This window comes from Pelobates fuscus, chromosome 2 (genome assembly GCF_036172605.1).
Source record: "Pelobates fuscus isolate aPelFus1 chromosome 2, aPelFus1.pri, whole genome shotgun sequence".
Taxonomy (NCBI): Eukaryota; Metazoa; Chordata; class Amphibia; order Anura; family Pelobatidae; genus Pelobates; species Pelobates fuscus.
Genome location: NC_086318.1, coordinates 249682584 through 249703006, shown reverse-complemented (window position 1 = coordinate 249703006; position 20423 = coordinate 249682584). Strand labels below are relative to the sequence as shown.

At 46.4% G+C, this 20423-nt stretch overlaps 1 protein-coding gene across 2 annotated transcripts in view; it reads left to right on the top strand.

Moving 5' to 3' along the window:
* KATNA1 (katanin catalytic subunit A1) overlaps positions 1-20423 on the top strand; it is a 71295-nt gene that overhangs the window by 6265 nt on the left and 44607 nt on the right. Inside the window, exons 1-2 of one of the 2 annotated variants that reach the window (XM_063441219.1) lie at positions 16083-16124; positions 17718-17744. Coding sequence is in view for 1 of the 2 variants with exons in the window: in XM_063441218.1 (XP_063297288.1) it covers positions 15963-16124 (162 nt within the window). In the remaining variant the exon portion in view is untranslated. Of the gene's footprint in view, positions 1-15961; positions 16125-17717; positions 17745-20423 lie in introns of those variants that run through there. The other variant, XM_063441218.1, reaches the window with a different exon arrangement.

The window sequence follows — 20423 nt, the reverse complement described above, 5'->3', positions numbered from 1 at the left end:
GTTTCCCCCCCTCCCCTGTCCCATAGTGTTTCCCCCCCTCCCCTGTCCCATAGTGTTTCCCCCCCTCCCCTGTCCCATAGTGTTTCCCCCCCTCCCCTGTCCCATAGTGTTTCCCCCCCCTCCCCTGTCCCATAGTGTTTCCCCCCCTCCCCTGTCCCATAGTGTTTCCCCCCCTCCCCTGTCCCATAGTGTTTCCCCCCCTCCCCTGTCCCATAGTGTTTCCCCCCCTCCCCTGTCCCATAGTGTTTCCCCCCCTCCCCTGTCCCATAGTGTTTCCCCCCCTCCCCTGTCCCATAGTGTTTCCCCCCCTCCCCTGTCCCATAGTGTTTCCCCCCCTCCCCTGTCCCATAGTGTTTCCCCCCCTCCCCTGTCCCATAGTGTTTCCCCCCTCCCCTGTCCCATAGTGTTTCCCCCCCTCCCCTGTCCCATAGTGTTTCCCCCCCTCCCCTGTCCCATAGTGTTTCCCCCCCTCCCCTGTCCCATAGTGTTTCCCCCCCTCCCCTGTCCCATAGTGTTTCCCCCCCTCCCCTGTCCCATAGTGTTTCCCCCCCTCCCCTGTCCCATAGTGTTTCCCCCCCTCCCCTGTCCCATAGTGTTTCCCCCCTCCCCTGTCCCATAGTGTTTCCCCCCCTCCCCTGTCCCATAGTGTTTTCCCCCCCCCCCGTCCCATAGTGTTTCCCCCTCCTCTCCTGTCCCATAGTGTTTCCCCCTCCTCTCCTGTCCCATAGTGTTTCCCCCTCCTCTCCTGTCCCATAGTGTTTCCCCCCTCCTCTCCTGTCCCATAGTGTTTCCCCCTCCTCTCCTGTCCCATAGTGTTTCCCCCTCCTCTCCTGTCCCATAGTGTTTCCCCCTCCTCTCCTGTCCCATAGTGTTTCCCCCTCCTCTCCTGTCCCATAGTGTTTCCCCCTCCTCTCCTGTCCCATAGTGTTTCCCCCTCCTCTCCTGTCCCATAGTGTTTCCCCCTCCTCTCCTGTCCCATAGTGTTTCCCCCTCCTCTCCTGTCCCATAGTGTTTCCCCCTCCTCTCCTGTCCCATAGTGTTTCCCCCTCCTCTCCTGTCCCATAGTGTTTCCCCCTCCTCTCCTGTCCCATAGTGTTCCCCCCCTCCCCTGTCCCATAGTGTTTTCCCCCTCCCCTGTCCCATAGTGTTTCCCCCCCTCCCCTGTCCCATAGTGTTTCCCCCCCTCCCCTGTCCCATAGTGTTTCCCCCCCTCCCCTGTCCCATAGTGTTTCCCCCCCTCCCCTGTCCCATAGTGTTTCCCCCCCTCCCCTGTCCCATAGTGTTTCCCCCCCTCCCCTGTCCCATAGTGTTTCCCCCCCTCCCCTGTCCCATAGTGTTTCCCCCCCTCCCCTGTCCCATAGTGTTTCCCCCCCTCCCCTGTCCCATAGTGTTTCCCCCCCTCCCCTGTCCCATAGTGTTTCCCCCCCTCCCCTGTCCCATAGTGTTTCCCCCCCTCCCCTGTCCCATAGTGTTTCCCCCCCTCCCCTGTCCCATAGTGTTTCCCCCCTCCCCTGTCCCATAGTGTTTCCCCCCTCCCCTGTCCCATAGTGTTTCCCCCCCTCCCCTGTCCCATAGTGTTTCCCCCCCTCCCCTGTCCCATAGTGTTTCTCCCCCCTCCCCTGTCCCATAGTGCTTCCCCCCCTCCCCTGTCCCATAGTGTTTCCCCCCCCTCCCCTGTCCCATAGTGTTTCCCCCCCCCCTGTCCCATAGTGTTTCCCCCTCCTCTCCTGTCCCATAGTGTTTCCCCCTCCTCTCCTGTCCCATAGTGTTTCCCCCTCCTCTCCTGTCCCATAGTGTTTCCCCCTCCTCTCCTGTCCCATAGTGTTTCCCCCTCCTCTCCTGTCCCATAGTGTTTCCCCCTCCTCTCCTGTCCCATAGTGTTTCCCCCTCCTCTCCTGTCCCATAGTGTTCCCCCCCTCCCCTGTCCCATAGTGTTTCCCCCCCTCCCCTGTCCCATAGTGTTCCCCCCCCTCCCCTGTCCCATAGTGTTCCCCCCCTCCCCTGTCCCATAGTGTTCCCCCCCTCCCCTGTCCCATAGTGTTCCCCCCCTCCCCTGTCCCATAGTGTTCCCCCCCTCCCCTGTCCCATAGTGTTCCCCCCTCCCCTGTCCCATAGTGTACCCCCCCTCCCCTGTCCCATAGTGTTCCCCCCCCTGTCCAAGTGTTCTTTTCCCCCCTGTCCCAGTGTTCTTTTCCCCCCTGTCCCAGTGTTCTTTTCCCCCCTGTCCCAGTGTTCTTTTCCCCCCTGTCCCAGTGTTCTTTTCCCCCCTGTCCCAGTGTTCTTTTCCCCCCTGTCCCAGTGTTCTTTTCCCCCCTGTCCCAGTGTTCTTTTCCCCCTGTCCCAGTGTTCTTTTCCCCCTGTCCCAGTGTTCTTTTCCCCCTGTCCCAGTGTTCTTTTCCCCCTGTCCCAGTGTTCTTTTCCCCCTGTCCCAGTGTTCTTTTCCCCCTGTCCCAGTGTTCTTTTCCCCCTGTCCCAGTGTTCTTTTCCCCCTGTCCCAGTGTTCTTTTCCCCCTGTCCCAGTGTTCTTTTCCCCCTGTCCCAGTGTTCTTTTCCCCCTGTCCAGTGTTCTTTTCCCCCTGTCCCAGTGTTCTTTTCCCCCTGTCCCAGTGTTCTTTTCCCCCTGTCCCAGTGTTCTTTTCCCCCTGTCCCAGTGTTCTTTTCCCCCTGTCCCAGTGTTCTTTTCCCCCCGTCCCAGTGTTCTTTTCCCCCCGTCCCAGTGTTCTTTCCCCCCGTCCCAGTGTTCTTTTCCCCCCGTCCCAGTGTTCTTTTCCCCCCGTCCCAGTGTTCTTTTCCTCCCCGTCCCAGTGTTCTTTCCCCCCCCGTCCCAGTGTTCTTCCCCCCCCGTCCCAGTGTTCTTTCCCCCCCGTCCCAGTGTTCTTTCCCCCCCCGTCCCAGTGTTCTTTCCCCCCCGTCCCAGTGTTCTTTCCCCCCCGTCCCAGTGTTCTTTCCCCCCCCGTCCCAGTGTTCTTTCCCCCCCCGTCCCAGTGTTCTTTCCCCCCCCGTCCCAGTGTTCTTTTCCCCCCCGTCCCAGTGTTCTTTTCCCCCCCGTCCCAGTGTTCTTTCCCCCCCCCGTCCCAGTGTTCTTTTCCCCCCCTCCCAGTGTTCTTTTCCCCCCCCGTCCCAGTGTTCTTTTCCCCCCCCGTCCCAGTGTTCTTTTCCCCCCCCGTCCCAGTGTTCTTTCCCCCCCCGTCCCAGTGTTCTTTTCCCCCCCGTCCCAGTGTTCTTTCCCCCCCGTCCCAGTGTTCTTTCCCCCCCCGTCCCAGTGTTCTTTCCCCCCCCGTCCCAGTGTTCTTTCCCCCCCCGTCCCAGTGTTCTTTCCCCCCCCGTCCCAGTGTTCTTTCCCCCCCCGTCCCAGTGTTCTTTCCCCCCCCGTCCCAGTGTTCTTTTCCCCCCCGTCCCAGTGTTCTTTTCCCCCCCGTCCCAGTGTTCTTTCCCCCCCCCGTCCCAGTGTTCTTTTCCCCCCCTCCCAGTGTTCTTTTCCCCCCCCGTCCCAGTGTTCTTTTCCCCCCCCGTCCCAGTGTTCTTTTCCCCCCCCGTCCCAGTGTTCTTTCCCCCCCCGTCCCAGTGTTCTTTTCCCCCCCGTCCCAGTGTTCTTTTCCCCCCCGTCCCAGTGTTCTTTCCCCCCCCCGTCCCAGTGTTCTTTCCCCCCCCCGTCCCAGTGTTCTTTTCCCCCCCCGTCCCAGTGTTCTTTTCCCCCCCCGTCCCAGTGTTCTTTTCCCCCCCGTCCCAGTGTTCTTTTCCCCCCCGTCCCAGTGTTCTTTTCCCCCCCCGTCCCAGTGTTCTTTTCCCCCCCCGTCCCAGTGTTCTTTTCCCCCCCCCCGTCCCAGTGTTCTTTCCCCCCCCCCGTCCCAGTGTTCTTTCCCCCCCCGTCCCAGTGTTCTTTCCCCCCCCCGTCCCAGTGTTCTTTCCCCCCCCCGTCCCAGTGTTCTTTCCCCCCCCCGTCCCAGTGTTCTTTCCCCCCCCCGTCCCAGTGTTCTTTCCCCCCCCGTCCCAGTGTTCTTCCCCCCCCGTCCCAGTGTTCTTTCCCCCCCGTCCCAGTGTTCTTTCCCCCCCCGTCCGTGTTCTTTCCCCCCCGTCCCAGTGTTCTTTCCCCCCCGTCCCAGTGTTCTTTCCCCCCGTCCCAGTGTTCTTTTACCCCCCCCCCTGTCCCAGTGTTCTTTTACCCCCCCCTGTCCCAGTGTTCTTTTACCCCCCCCTGTCCCAGTGTTCTTTTACCCCCCCCTGTCCCAGTGTTCTTTTACCCCCCCTGTCCCAGTGTTCTTTTACCCCCCCCGTCCCAGTGTTCTTTTACCCCCCCCGTCCCAGTGTTCTTTTACCCCCCCTGTCCCAGTGTTCTTTTCCCCCCCTGTCCCAGTGTTCTTTTCCCCCCTGTCCCGGTGTTGTCTTTTCCCCCCTGTCCCGGTGTTGTCTTTTCCCCCCTGTCCCGGTGTTGTCTTTTCCCCCCTGTCCCGGTGTTGTCTTTTCCCCCCTGTCCCGGTGTTGTCTTTTCCCCCCTGTCCCGGTGTTGTCTTTTCCCCCCTGTCCCGGTGTTGTCTTTTCCCCCCTGTCCCGGTGTTGTCTTTTCCCCCCTGTCCCGGTGTTGTCTTTCCCCCCCTGTCCCGGTGTTGTCTTTCCCCCCCTGTCCCGGTGTTGTCTTTTCCCCCCTGTCCCGGTGTTGTCTTTTCCCCCCTGTCCCGGTGTTGTCTTTCCCCCCCATCCCCTGTCCCGGTGTTGTCTTTCCCCCCCATCCCCTGTCCCGGTGTTGTCTTTTCCCCCCTGTCCCGGTGTTGTCTTTTCCCCCCTGTCCCGGTGTTGTCTTTTCCCCCCTGTCCCGGTGTTGTCTTTTCCCCCCATCCCCTGTCCTGGTGTTGGTTTTTCCCCCCCATCCCCTGTCCCGGTGTTGGTTTTCCCCCCCATCCCCTGTCCCGGTGTTGTTTTTCCCCCCCATCTCCTGTCCCGGTGTTGTCTTTCCCCCCCATCCCCTGTCCCGGTGTTGTCTTTTCCCCCCTGTCCCGGTGTTGTCTTTTCCCCCCTGTCCCGGTGTTGTCTTTCCCCCCCATCCCCTGTCCTGGTGTTGTTTTTCCCCCCCATCCCCTGTCCCGGTGTTGTTTTTCCCCCCCATCCCCTGTCCCGGTGTTGTTTTTTTCCCCTATCCCCTGTCCCGGTGTTGTTTTTTTCCCCCCATCCCCTGTCCCGGTGTTGTTTTTTTCCCCCCATCCCCTGTCCCGGTGTTGTTTTTCCCCCCATCCCCTGTCCCGGTGTTGTTTTTTTCCCCCATCCCCTGTCCCGGTGTTGTTTTTCCCCCCCATCCCCTGTCTTATAGTGTTCTTTCCCCCCCATCCCCCGTCTTATAGTGTTCTTTCCCCACCTCCCCTGTTCTATAGTGTGTGCCCCCCCGGTCTTTTCCCCCCCTGTCCCAGTGTTCTTTCCCCCCCCCGTCCCAGTGTTCTTTTACCCCCCCCTGTCCCAGTGTTCTTTTACCCCCCCTGTCCCAGTGTTCTTTTACCCCCCCTGTCCCAGTGTTCTTTTACCCCCCCCTGTCCCAGTGTTCTTTTCCCCCCCTGTCCCAGTGTTCTTTCCCCCCCTGTCCCGGTGTTGTCTTTCCCCCCCTGTCCCGGTGTTGTCTTTCCCCCCCTGTCCCGGTGTTGTCTTTCCCCCCCTGTCCCGGTGTTGTCTTTCCCCCCCTGTCCCGGTGTTGTCTTTCCCCCCCTGTCCCGGTGTTGTCTTTCCCCCCCTGTCCCGGTGTTGTCTTTCCCCCCCTGTCCCGGTGTTGTCTTTCCCCCCCTGTCCCGGTGTTGTCTTTTCCCCCCTGTCCCGGTGTTGTCTTTCCCCCCCATCCCCTGTCCCGGTGTTGGTTTTTCCCCCCATCCCCTGTCCCGGTGTTGGTTTTTCCCCCCCATCCCCTGTCCCGGTGTTGTTTTTCCCCCCCATCCCCTGTCCCGGTGTTGTTTTTTCCCCCCATCCCCTGTCCCGGTGTTGTTTTTTCCCCCCATCCCCTGTCCCGGTGTTGTTTTTTCCCCCCATCCCCTGTCCCGGTGTTGTTTTTTCCCCCCATCCCCTGTCCCGGTGTTGTTTTTTCCCCCCCATCCCCCGTCTTATAGTCTTCTTTCCCCCCCATTTCCGTCTTATAGTGTTCTTTCCCCCCCATCCCCCGTCTTATAGTGTTCTTTCCCCCCCATCCCCCGTCTTATAGTGTTCTTTCCCCCCATCCCCCGTCTTATAGTGTTCTTTCCCCACCTCCCCTGTTCTATAGTGTGTGCCCCCCCCCGGTCCCAAGTGCAGTATTCTTGACTTATCATTACTATATTTCATTGTGATATATAATCATCTGAATTGTTAATGCAGGCATGTCTTTTAAACTATGCACTACTAAAAACATAAAAATCTATAAAAATAAAACATTTAATTTCAACAAATTTGACCAATTTTTGGCCGAAACTGGATAGGCCTGTTTTTGGCCGAAATTTTGGTGCATCCCTACTTTAAATCAGAGAAACATTTCATAGAGCTTGCAGATGGGAAAAACGACAGTAGGTGTGGCACTGAGGAGAGGTGAAGTTGCCTATATGACAGTAAAGGAAATCCACCCTAAAGAAAGCATTGTATATGGCTTTAAGCAAGGTAAACATGAACTAGTTTGTACAACACCACATTTATAATAATAAAAAAAAAAATACATTGGACTTTACTATTGAAAACTTTTGCTGACAATGATCACCCTGTCATGGATGTTACAGTATTAAAATTTAGCACAAAATTCTAGGCCACTGTAATTACAAGGACATTGCATAGTTACAGAATGTTGTGGAAGGAACAAAAATAAGCGTAAAATGTATAGGTCTGATCAAAATTTGTGCTCATGGAAAATTTGGTAAGAGTATAAGCAAATAGTCTGATGCCAGTGCAAAATCGCACTAGAACTGGTGCATACTGACTTAGCATGTCCTCTAGAAACATTAAACTTGAGAAGATTTCAAATATGCCATGGCATTCACTGATTGACTACTCAGGAGCTGTGTTTGTATACTTCCTGAAAAATAAGAGTGATAAAAGTGTTTTCCGCTGAAAATATAATTACCGATTATTGCCCCATATGGAAACATAATGTATAAATCTGACATTGGTACTGACTTAATTGCTTGGAGTTTTCGGTCAGTACTTAACAAGCAAAGTATTAGACATGTGACCTCTGCACCTTACTCACATTATTAAAATGGAACTGTGGAGAGAAACTGGAGAACACTACTTGAAATGGCAAGATGTCTGTTAATTAAAAGTAAATTCCATCAGAAAATATGGACATGCGCACTAATGACTTCTGCTCAGATACAAAACAGGTGCTTTAACAGACGTTTAGTAGAATCTCCCTATTATCTGTTAAAAGGGAAAAAGATCTAACCTTGAGTATGAAGATTAAAAAATTATGGTGATATTATGGACAGAAGTTCTCATAGGATGTAAAAAGAATGCTTACAGTTAAGACTTTGGAAGAGTAAAACACTTCATAGGCTTTGGCTTTGAACAAGGTGATGGTCTAGTAAGGGAGAACCAAAAGAGGTTCATATCATACATTCTGGAGAAGTTTGGTATGATGGATTGTATCCACATGTTTACACTGTGTGAACAAAGGCCAGTCCTGGGTGTGATGATGCCTTGAGGTGTAGCAGCTGTCCAGGGAGCCTGCAGCTCTGGCATGGAGAGGTAAGAAGGGTGATCATGATAATCACGATAACCCTGTAGATACAAAGAAATATCGAGAATAATACGCAACTATCTGCACAAAACTGAAAATATATCCGTACATGTTATTGGGGACAATAGAGGATCAAAAGTTATTTCAAGGAATCCAGTTTATTGTCTAAGATGCAAACCTTTTGATAACAAATCCCACTTTATTCAATAAGTGACCAATGGTGGTGTCATGGTCCTTGATTACTGGCCAGCTGACAGGGAAATAGCATATATTAAGACTGCAAAAAAGTTCCAGTTGGAAACGTTCTGGAGTTATTTGTTTCTAATACAAGTTAAAAAAAAAAAAAACACACCATGTTGGGTACTGAGGCGTAATACTAAGGTGCTCTTAATAGTGTTTAATGTCCATGGGTCAAAAAAGTTGTTACCCTGCCCTTTTCCCTTGGAACTATTTCCCCTATTACTATGTGCACTTATCTGGTTATCCTACCCTCTGTATGCAGATTGCAGCTAAACCTCATGACTTTTTTTTGTAATTGGAAGTCTACTGATAATCCATGTGACAACAGAAGATGACTATGACACACTCAACTGGTTTGGCAATACCAGGGGACACTGAGGATATTGAAACGCAAGGTACCACTACATTCCCGTATCCCAACCTCCCACCTACGAAACACCAAACGACCAAGACGTCCCCCTGACCTGAAGCTCCACTCTGCCCCATCAGCAGTCACCCAGAGGCCTTATAGCCAGCCACAGTGTACCCAGAGAAAGGGGCCAAATCCAGGGCAGATGCCCGTAAACCTCAGGCTGCAACAACACTACTCGGCATCACCATCCAAAGAGCAACCAGAGCACCCTTCTTACCTCTCCATGCCAGAGCTGCAGGCTCCCTGGACACCTGCTACACCTCAAGGCATCATCACACCCAGGACTGGCAAGGGTTAAGCAGGACTTAGCCACAACACAGCACCCATACAGCAACTATATCAAAGCTCAGTGTTGTTACTCTTAATGTTCATAACTAACGATAGATCCTTTTCTCACCTGTAAGATGCGTATACCCCTGCCTTGTTTAAACTGCTGCCCACAAAATCAGATATGGGACCAAGCTTAGAAACTCCCTCATACTAGTTGTTCTATTTACTCCAGCTTCATATCGTCTAGCCTGTATAGCCTGCAAGATATCTAACTTAAAAACGAGCCACTAGTTTAATCAACAACAATATCTCGACTAACTCATGTTGTACCTACAAACTTGTTGTTAGCTTAATCGTTTAATATAAAATTTCATGCTGTTTTACTAAATGATGCAAGTACTAGCTCTAATAGACCATGCACCATGCATGGCGACCGAGAAAATCTGCCCAGCACTCTGTAGCTCTGCTGGTGCTTTATGGACACTGGAAACCATTTACAATCTCACCCCCTGGAAACCCTGGACCAACTCTGCTTGAGCTTCTACACGACACTATGTGCCAGAGGAGTGTCCTACCTTCAAGCGGCTCAAATGGTGACCTTATGGATCCGTCCTGAGACCCGTTGACGCTATTATGGATTCCCACTGCAGGCCTTCAAGGCGGCCACCCGGCCACGCAAGCACGGACCACCGCAATGGCGGGAAACCTCGGGCGCCAGCACCCGCGCTCCCACACAGCACCCGGCAACCCTAGACCAGCAAAGCGCAACCTTGCACAAAAGAACTCATGATGCCTGCCGCGATGCTGACCGAGATGCAGCAAGGTTATATATACGCAAACGAAACAGGCGGAGAGCCCCTCCTCGGACCACCGGAGAAGAACCTCGGGGCACCAGCCATACCCTGACCTGGTGGGCCTCCATGAGCCCCACATCCAGGGTTCCCGTTTCCCAGACACGGGAATCGGGTCACTGACCAGTAAAGCTCCTACTAACCTGGAGCCTTCACTAAGCACGCTTATAAAGCCTATTTTCATGTGTTATTGTTTTCTTAAAGGGACACTTCAGGCACCTAGACCACTTCTGCCCATTGGAGTGGTCTGGGTGCCAACTCCTACTACTCTTAACCCTGCAACTGTAATTATTGCAGTTTTTTTATAAACTGCAATAATTACCTTGCAGGGTTAACTCCACCTCTAGTGGCTGTCTGCTAGACAGCCACTAGAGGGCACTTCCTGCATCATAGCACAGAAAACCTGTGCTAGAGCATCGCTGGACGTCCTCATGCTGTCAATGCTTTCCTATGGGGAGCTCTAATGCGCATGCGCGGCAATTAGGTCTCCCCAGGCCGCTGGGCGGGATCAGTCTCGCCCACCGGCCGACGTAATACAGAGGAGGAGGAGCGGCGGCGGAGGAAGAAGCAGCGACGTGGGACATGTTGCTGCCTCTGGTAAGTTACTCAAGGGATTTTAACCCCTTCAGCGATTGGGGGATGGGAGGGAGAGGGGAAACTGATTGTTTTCCTGGCACTGGAGTTTCCCTTTAAGTAAAATTCAAGTGGACAATATCTCACACAAGCGTTTACTACACCACTTGCTTCACTCAATACTCAGTGTAGTTAACAATAGTTGCAGTACTTAAGCTTTACCCAGCACTAACTGTTTTCTGTATACGGCCCTAAACATACATATGTCCTAGCGTTAACGTGATAAAACTTGTTAAACTCGTGATACAGCGCATAAGATAGGATGTCACTCAGAAACGCTGCCTAGCCGGCCATAACTAGCTCATGCCATGTGATGAACCTTTTGCATGCAACTACAATACTTTAATGCATAAACTAATCTAATGCCTTGTTAACACAAACTACTAATGTTAAATGATGAATGTACTACAGGCAATAATTACAACCCTGCTTATGTATAAAATAAAAAAAAAAGAAAATGTGCGATCATGCAAGCCACTGTCATACTTTTTTTATATGTTGATATATGCTGTTGTGGCGTTTGTGGAAACTTTGTAACTACCCGCACTACAAAAATAAAGAATTTAATTTTTTTATTTTTTTTTTAAATCTGCCTCCTAGATTTCAAGCAAATTTGTCAAGCCCTGTTATGTGTATCTTCTGGGTTTTTGTGTGTTTGGCTTTCTTTGTCCTGGAGATCATTAGTTTAACAGAGAGCTGACTCCATTATCTCCCATACACAGAAACACCTGGGCGGGCTTGTGTTACAGTGAATGGAGACTACAAACACTGGGAAGGGACAACCTTGGCAGTGATAACCTAACTTCTTGAGAATATGCCGCCACACCCTTCATCAAATACAACATACATTTTATTAATTTGCATTTGGTTATGGCAAAAAAAACAAAAACAAAAAACTCAATCCATGAATGTGCTAACCAGTAGCTCCTCATTGAGGCAGCATTTACATTTAAAAGCTTGCAAGGACAGTCTACAGGCACCAGAACCACTACATTAAGTGGTTTTGGGGACTTTAGCAGAGCTCGACAAATCCCACTAAATAGTGCGTGAGGGAGCAGAGAGGAACTGCAGTAAGATGATGGCCGCCCTGGGGAGCATGGACAGGGACACTACCAGACCTATTCAAACTGGTTGCCTTCCCACTTATTTTAATCCCCCGTGTGGTTCTCAGCCCATGCTCTTGTCTGTCACCACCCTTCCTGGTAATTACAGGATGGTAATTACAGCGCTCTGCAGGAGGACCTCCAGTGTCAGATTTTTCCACATAGGAAAGTATTGATTCAATGATTTCCTGTGGGGAAGTCAGATGCGCGCACAGCCTTTGCCGCACATGCTCATTAGACCCTGCTAATCTTGAGACGAAGGAGGGGGTGGAGCGTTGACCCAGCGCCGTGGGACATAGGCGCTGGGAAATGGTAAATAAATAAAAGGGTTTTTAACCCTTTATTTACCGGGGAGACGGGAGGCAGGGGGAGAGAGAGTATCAGGAATACTGCTTTGTATTCCTGGCACTCCAGTTTCCCTTTAACTGTATGACACTCTCATTGGTAATGATTTTTATTTTTTAATTATATATGGAGACACAACAGTAGAAATCACGTGTGATTTCATGACAGATTTTACAACTATATAATTTTCTTATAATTCATATTTGCATGGTGATGTGCAAGAACAATTAACTTGCTCTTCCAGGGTAATTGCTCTATGATGGCTAAACAGTGTATTCATTCATGGAGGCAACTGACTCAAGGTGACTACAATGTTTTTGGTTTGAAGGCAAACAGGAAATTGTACACATTACTCTTTATTTCCCCTGTGTAACCATCTTTTAATAGCAGATAGGAATGCAGATAAAACACATTCCATTAGGCATCTTTTTTTTTTCTCCTGTAAAATATTTTTCCAGTCAGTAATAAACGTGCCCAGCCTCATGCTTGTATAAGTGGTCAAAGACCAAGTAGATTCTGTCCATGAACAGTATTTAGGTAAATGAGCTGGCAGTGAGCAAGGGAAATCTATATGATGTAGTAAATATATAGTAGTAAAGTGTGACAGACCACCCTGTCCCTGGATTACGATTACTTTGCTGTCTTCTCTTTTTTGTTTTGGTACATTGCATTCCCCTTCGCTTTTCTCATTATTTGGTTTGAATACCGAACAAACCCCCGAATGTCTAGACCACCCGTATGAGGAGTGTGCAGCTTGTTGACCTCCATCACCCCTGTTAACACCTCATTAGCACTTGTACCAACACATTCTAACGGTCAGCTAGGTGGTCGCCGTTCGTTGGTACGAACACGTGGCGGTGGCCATCTTTAGTCGCAAACACGTACAGCCGTGTTTGGTCGTCGAGTGTATGGAACTAAAATCGGATACTCGATGGCTCGAACACCGCTACAACTTCCACCTCCATCAAAGTTCTGGACAGTGGGTTAGAACTGAAAGGCATTCGGTGGGGTCAAACTCCTGAATGAGGGACACAAGACAACCATCTGTACGAACAGTTTAATTTGTTATAGATGTTATCTGCCTCTAGCAGATTTAAAGACGTACAGTTCCCTATACTGTCTTTCTATATCATTTACATGGTCTAAATCTTTCTGCACAAAGTATAGTATTTGGTGTGTAGTAAATTGACTTTGCCTCTAGCAGATTTAAAGACGTACACCCCATATATGTAAACGCTGCAGTTCATCTTTGAATATCTGAATATACACAAAGCCTTTTTCTAGTGAATTAGCTCCTGGACCCATTGCACTTGACTCCAGGTGTCCACCAAACTATTTTATTACTTTAGACAGATTTTTGGTGAAATCTCTACCTGTATCCAGTTTGAGCTATTCACTATAAGTCAGACTCCCTCATGCATGTGTGTTGCAGTAGGCATACCAGATCAACTTAGTTTAATTTGTTATTTTATTGTATTCTGTACCACTGAAAGAGACCGACCACTCTGCCTGATCTCATGGAACTCTTTTGGGCAGACACCACGTGCGCGGTCGGTCTGAATTTTACCCTGGTGGTCATTTCGGCTGCGTTCGTGGGATCTGAGCGATTTAGAGATATGTTGTGCGCTCAGATCCAGGCTATCCGGGAATATAGGACTTGAGGGGGCACCTCAGTGTTGAATGAATGTTTTAGGGTGTAATTGATGTGTATGTCCTGGACCTGAGAGTTAATGTAATTTATTTGTGTATTTTACAGTAGTCTCCTCTCAGGTCCAGTGGGCAATGCCTCTGGAATATGTTTCAGGAAACCCCTTTCATGGGGACACACACGGGGGGTCCGCCACAATTAGTTAATATTTGACTATTCAGTTTTGCAATTGCCCATATTCAACCTGTTTTGTGTAAAGCTTGGTTTTTGCTTTCTTTTGGCAACCGCAAAAACGGAGAGAGGCTGAAGCGCTTTCCAATTGTCAACAAAATAGGAAAAAAATGATTCCCGATCCCAGAATGGTCGTCGCTTCTCTCCTTGGATCAATAAGCGCTTACACCACATATTAAAAATGATATCCCTGTATATTATGTTTTGCAAGGATTCATCCAGTTGCCGTTTAAACATCTGTTCAGTCTCTGATAAAACCACCTCTTCAGGCAGAGACTTCCACATCTTTAGTGTTCTTACTGTAAAAAAAACTTTCCTTTGCCCAATCTACTTGTCTGCCATGACAATCTACTTGTCCTGATACAATAGTTTTTAATTTTTTTTATTTTTTTTTTAAATAAGGTCTTTACTGATAGTAACTTAGAAGACAGACCTAACAATACTTTAAATGCAATCAACAAATGCAAGTAGGTAGTAAATTTAAACAGAATAAAAAAATATCACTATAATTATCTGAGGCAACCTCATGAGGCCATTCATTGACATGCTTGGTTACAGAAAAAGCAGTGCTTACACAGCTGAGCCTACAGGGTGAATCCTTTGCTCCAGAGCCACTACATTAAACTGTAGTAGCTCTGGTGCCTAGAGTGCCCCTTTAAAAACTGGTCTTTGGGAATAAAGTGTGGGGTGAGATAGCTATATAGTGTTTAGGTTTTGCTGTGTGTGTGTAGGGAATATAGTGAGGTGTGGAAAAGGGATGTAGTGTGTAGGGAATATTGTGTGGTGCAGGATAAGGATGTAGTGTAGGTTATGTAGTGTGTGTGTGTGTATGGAACATGGTGTCATGTGGGATATGGATGTAGGGAGTACACTATAGTGTGGGATAGGGATCTAGTGTCTCTGTTTGTAGGTTATGTAGAGTGTGTAAGGCACAGTGTGGGGTGGGATAAGTATGTTGTGAATGTAGGGCACACAATGTGGTGTAGGATGTTGTGTGGGTAGTGCACATTGGATGAGGTGAGACAGGGATGTAGTATGGGTAGGTGGGCAATTTCATGATTGTTTTTTTTTTTTATTATTAATTATTTATGAAAGTTAATTTCCCCTCCCTCTTGCATACCTTTGTCCATGGCAGGGGTGGGTGAAAAATGGTGACCCCCCTGGTGGTCCAGTTCTCTCTGTCAGTACTTCAGTTCTGCACCTTCTCCTATTGCAGAGAGGAGCCTTCCTCTCGAGCTCCGCACTAAAGTTATCAGAGCGGTGTGGCTTTTATTTTTTTTATTGGGATGTGGGGCCTCACACTAGAATAGTCACTTACTTGCAAACAGAGAGAAGCAGGTGATGTGATCTAATTACTACAACTGGGTTGGTAACCTCTATTTAATTAAGGACCAAACTTCTGGAATAAAAGGGAATCATGACATGTCACACATGTCATGTGTCCTTAAGGGGTTAAAACTGGTGGAAAGTATATCTCTGTGCTGACCAGTGCTCTAAGCATACTACAGGTGTGTTTTTTTTTTTTTTTTTGCTTGTTTTTTTTTTTTTAAGATGGGCCTCTCTGTTCTATTACTTAAAGGAGCCCTATAAGTGACAGATCAGAGAGAGACAGTCATTTTTATATTATGCAGTGGAGACGAGAAGGTAGTTTGTTATGGCCCTAGTTTGTTTTTTACTTTTGTCTTTTCAGGATGTCCAAGTCAGTGGAATATCCTGAAAACACTGAGAAGAGTAAAGGAGTCGCTAAAACCCAAATACTTATTATGTGCTAATTGCAACAGTATGGTAACATGCAACACTAATAGTTCAAAGAGAAAGCTTTGTAATTCTTGCTCTAAGGAAGCTTCCGAGGCACCTTTGTCTTCTTAGACATACAAAATCTAGTGTTTTTTTTTTTGTATGTAAAACAAGCACATGGTTACTTATTAAATTATAATTCAAAGTGAATTTCAAATTTAAGGCCTGAAGGGACACTATAGTCACCAAAACAACTTTAGCTTAAGGCATTTTGGTGTCTGAATCAATTCTCTGCCATTTAGGAGTAAGTAAAATTACTTTGTTTATACAGCCTTAGTCACACCTCCCAGCATGTGACTTACACAACACTTCCTGTAGTAAGTCATCTAATGTTTACGCTTCCTTTATTGCTGATTCTGTTTAATGTATAATGTCTTATCTCCTGTGCTTTTAATAGCTTGCTAGACATTGCAGAAGCCTTGTGTGTGTGTGTGTGTGTGTGTGTGTGTGTGTATAAAGTTCAATTTACAGTGCACAAGAGAAAAACTTCTGAAGTAAGTTAACATCTGATTGAAAATTAAACCCCCTTTTTTTTTTGCTTTATTCACTAAACAGTGAATTGTAGCTAACTGAATGAAATGCAAATCTTTGCATCAAATAACTCAGAAAACTTGATCAACTCTTTTCTAAAATAAAAATTTGCAATTTCCTTTTGTTTCCATAATTGCTAGATTACTAAATTAAATGCCTTTTTTTTTTATAAAATCTTCTTAATTGCTATAAGACTAATATTCCTGCTCTCATTTTTAAATCATTCAGGATGAGCCTTCTTATGATAAGTGAGAATGTTAAGCTAGCTCGTGAATATGCCTTATTGGGGAACTATGACTCTGCCATGGTCTACTATCAAGGTGTTTTGGACCAGATGAACAAATATGTGTACTCTGTTAAAGATACCTATTTGCAGCAAAAATGGCAACAGGTAAGACTTATTTTATATTTGCCTAAATAGATGTGTCTAAATAATTAAATATTGTGGTGTGCTCAATATGGCTCATATCAATATGAGCTATTTAATTGTTTTGTGTTGGATATTTTTTATCTGAGAGAATGGATTTTCATTTTAAAAATGCACATTGTTCATATTCAAGTAGAAGGACCAGCTTCTGGTAGGTTATACATTGTAATCCATATAGTTCAGAAAGTTTATGAATCCTGTAGAATTTTTGCATTACTTTCACCTGAAATATGTAACCGACCCTTAGAGTTTCTACTTGACTTATAGCTCACAGTGCACTGTCTTGCCACAGCTGCTGTTCACTCTTGCTGATATCATGGGTGATCCAATCCTCGCTTATATGGATGTATGTGGATGGTGGCTACTGGGCATCTACTGCAATCGGCCATAGCTCATTATCTGTTTCAAGTAGCTCAGCCGGGTAATTTGAAAACTTTCCTGACACAACATTGCCACAACATTCACTCTGATCTTCAATTTGAAAAAAAAGTCAGATTTTGTTATTCTGCTCTGGATGTCTTATCACACAACTGTTCAGTTGAAAGAAAGGTCTTACAGAGATCAATCAAAAAGAACAATGGGATAAAAATGTATTTTCTGGGAAGTCTTCAAGATCTGAATATGGCATGGCCCCTTTAATTTCAACAGAAGACAGTGAAGACGTCTCAGTATTCAAGGAAATATCAGAGTAGACATTCTGAAGTCAACATTACTGTGGGAGGAAGATCTCACGCTTCATTTAGGAAAAAAAAAAGTGAATTATCGATCAGTGACCCTTGGGTACTAGAATCCACTAGACCATAATACAATGAAACGGAATATCTTCCTCAAAAGATTCACTGTCAAGTTTGAGATCTTCTGGAAAAGAATGTCACATAGTCTGTTTCTCCAGTTGGAAGACCATGGTGGATTTTCATTTTTTTCCCTGGGGAATAAAAGCTCAGTGGCTCTTTCAGACCTATTTTGTATTTGAAAAAGTCAACGAGCTGGTAAAAAAAAAATATATATATATTTTAAAAGCTATAAAGCCTGCTCTGTATGTCATTAAGAGAGACTACTTCAGGGTAGCCATAGATCTGCTGAATGCCTATCTACTCATTCCTATAGATTCAGTCTATTGCTGGTTGCTATGGTTAGCCATTCACGAAAATGGGCTGCTTCACTTTCAGTTTAGAGCCTCTCAATTCGGTCAAAGATACAAAAGGTAAGATAAAGGTTTAGCGTTATGCTGTTGGAAGTATGCAGTTTACTCTTTTCATGTTAAAGTCAATGGAAGCCATTTAAACACAAATGGTACACCTTTACTTTTAATGTAAGCCACTAGTCATAATTTAGCACTATACACTGCACTTAGGTGAGCTTGCATGCAACTCGTAGTTTATGTGATTAAGAGCTTTGTGTTGTTGCTCCCGGAAATCTCATCAATATCCTAAGCGTAACAGAAGACCTTTAAGTACCTTGGAAAAACATGTTAGAATTCTGACTTTCACAGATTTTCTCACCTTGCCTTTAAATACTCAAAGGTTAATAGATTGACTTTTTTATCCTTCAACGCAGCTTCACTGGGAGATATTGGTGACTTAGGTAAGAATATCTTGTTACTCTGACTAAACTTTCAACATATGCATGAACATCAGTGTCTGCTTGTAATTTGTCCTCATGTTTGCCAGTCATGTGCTTACATATGTAGTTATTTTTGTAGCCTGCCCATACCTGGGAACTGTCAGTTTTGATTTAGAGGTTTATGGTTTCTACTGCAGCCACCGGCTCAATATGTAAGGTTATTAGGTTCCAAATTGTGGAGAAAACTTTTTCATATTCTAATGTACAATGATATCGCAGTGTTGTCATAGGATGCAATGGGGGTGGAATAGATCAGTGCTTGTATTTTTGGCTGCTAGAACTTCCCAGAAACCAGAGTCTCTTCTTTTCTGGTAATACAGTAGGTATGGAAGGTACTATCAGGAAGCAGCGCCTATGGTGGTCTTCTCAAGCTCAGAGAAAAAAAAAAAAAAAGGGAGAGGACACAAGTATAGTGTAGTATATTGACTGTTGGTGATAGTAAATAAATGAAAAATTGCACTTACAATTTTCTGGAGCTTATATTCAGCTCCAGATATATGCGCCTCGACGGGACAATCCCAGTCTATTTGTGTCCTCTCCCTTTTTTTTGTTGTTGTCATAGGATATTAGAGGGATGGTTATCTATGTCAACCTATTGTCGGCCTCTTAGAAAAGTTTCCCGGTATGGGCATGCCTTCTCATGATGTTTGGTTATGAATGCCACTGATCTACACCCTATAACCAACTGTACAACTTTTAAATTGCAATCCATTCAAAAACTGAAATGTATATAATGAGGTTGAGTAAAATATGTTGAGTGTTTTGTAACAGATTCTCAATTGAAAGATTCTGTTATCCAGTCAGCATTAAAAAAAAAAGGGGGGGGGGGGGAACCCCCCAAAACTTTAGAAACAGTGATTCTTGGGTTATGTTCGCAACAACTTCAACTAGTCTGTTGTGGTTGTGAATCAGATTTTCATCAAACACCGTATGTAGTACACCAATACAGTTGTAAATGTAATAATTTTCTCTAATATTTTACCAAATATAAAAAAGAAAAGTTACATTTCCCCCACTCGCCCATCATTTAACAGTTACATTTTTGTTTGCATGTAGCTGTCTTCTAACAAGCATTGTCTCATGTCACAATTCTTTGTTAAGCTGATGCTCTATTTTATTAGATCCCCATTCATAAAATGTGTAAAAAACAAAAGCCTGTCAGAGGCTTTTCACGGCATTAAATTGGTTATGGTGCCTGGAGTTCCTGGCACTGTGCCTCCATTCAGTGTTAAACCATTTTCAACTAGTTCAACACTGCATGTGGGTCCCTGGCTTTCCATAACTCTATGCTCATTGAAGTGGTCTGGGTGCACTATCCCAGTCTCCTTAACCCTGCAATAATGACGGAACAGAGGCTGACTCACCCCATGCAAGACACATTAATCACTGAATAATAAATTGTCTGAATTGAATGTATTGTATACATCTCACACTATATATGTTTGTCAAATTTGTTTCAATGTAATGGAATTTTTTTATTTCTATTATGAAATATGATAAAGAAATATAAATATGGAAAAAAAAAAACCTGCAATAGTAATTATCACAGTTATTGATAAACTGCAATAATTACTATTCAGGGTTAACTCCACCTCTACTTGCTGCCTGGTAGACTTTTGGTCGCCTTGCTGACGCTGGACATCCTCTCGCTATGAAATCCAGCGTCACCCAAAACCCCATAGGAAAGCATTATACTAGGCTTTCCTAATGCGCTTGCTGTGCTCACTGCGCATGCACATTAGGTCCCTGACAACTTCAGGGAAGAAGGAGCCAAGGCAGAGCCTGACCTAGTGCTGTTAGACATCGATGCTGAATTCAGGTAAGTGAGAAGGGTACTGCGTGGGGGAGTTATAGTGCTAGGAATACAAGTTTGTATTCCTAGCCTATTGTTTTCCTTTAAGCTGTTCATTTTTAACCCCTTAAGGTGAGATGGATTGAGACAAAGTTGTTATGATGTTCAGAGTGTTTCCTTTTAAAGCATTGGTTCCCAAATCAGTCCTCTGGGCCCAGCAACAAACACTCTGCATTTACCTTTTCTATTTCAATGGAGATACAGAGAAAACATGGACTGTTGGTGGTTAACAAGGACTGGTTTAACCCCTTAAGGACCAAGCTTCTGGAATAAAAGGGAATCATGGCGTGTCCCACATGTCATGTGTCCTTAAGGGGTTAAAAAACAGTGCTTTAAAGAAACACCCCATGCACCATAACCACTACCGTAGTGCCCTGGCACCTCCCCCATCGTATGTTTTTGAACGGTTTGAATGCTTACTTGAACTCTGCTCCCCACCTTCTCTAATAATGTAGGAGAGCCAGAAGATCCTAAGCAGGAACTGTAATAGAGGAGCTTTTGTGCCATAATCCATACAATTAGTAATATTCTTCTTGGAACTCTCCTACTATTTATATTGGAGTACTTTAGCATAGTGTTTGGTTAGGCTTAAAACTTCCATATGTTATGTTGTTTTTATGATGCCATTAAAATGTATTGACTGTAAAATCGGAAGGTGTGCTGTTTGTTTCCGCTTTCTATTGCATACATTTTCTAAAGCAAATAAGTTTTGATATTTATTTGTTGATTTTTTTGGGGGGGAGGGGGGTTTGCAGCACTCCAGTTAATTGCAATCTGTTTTGTATATA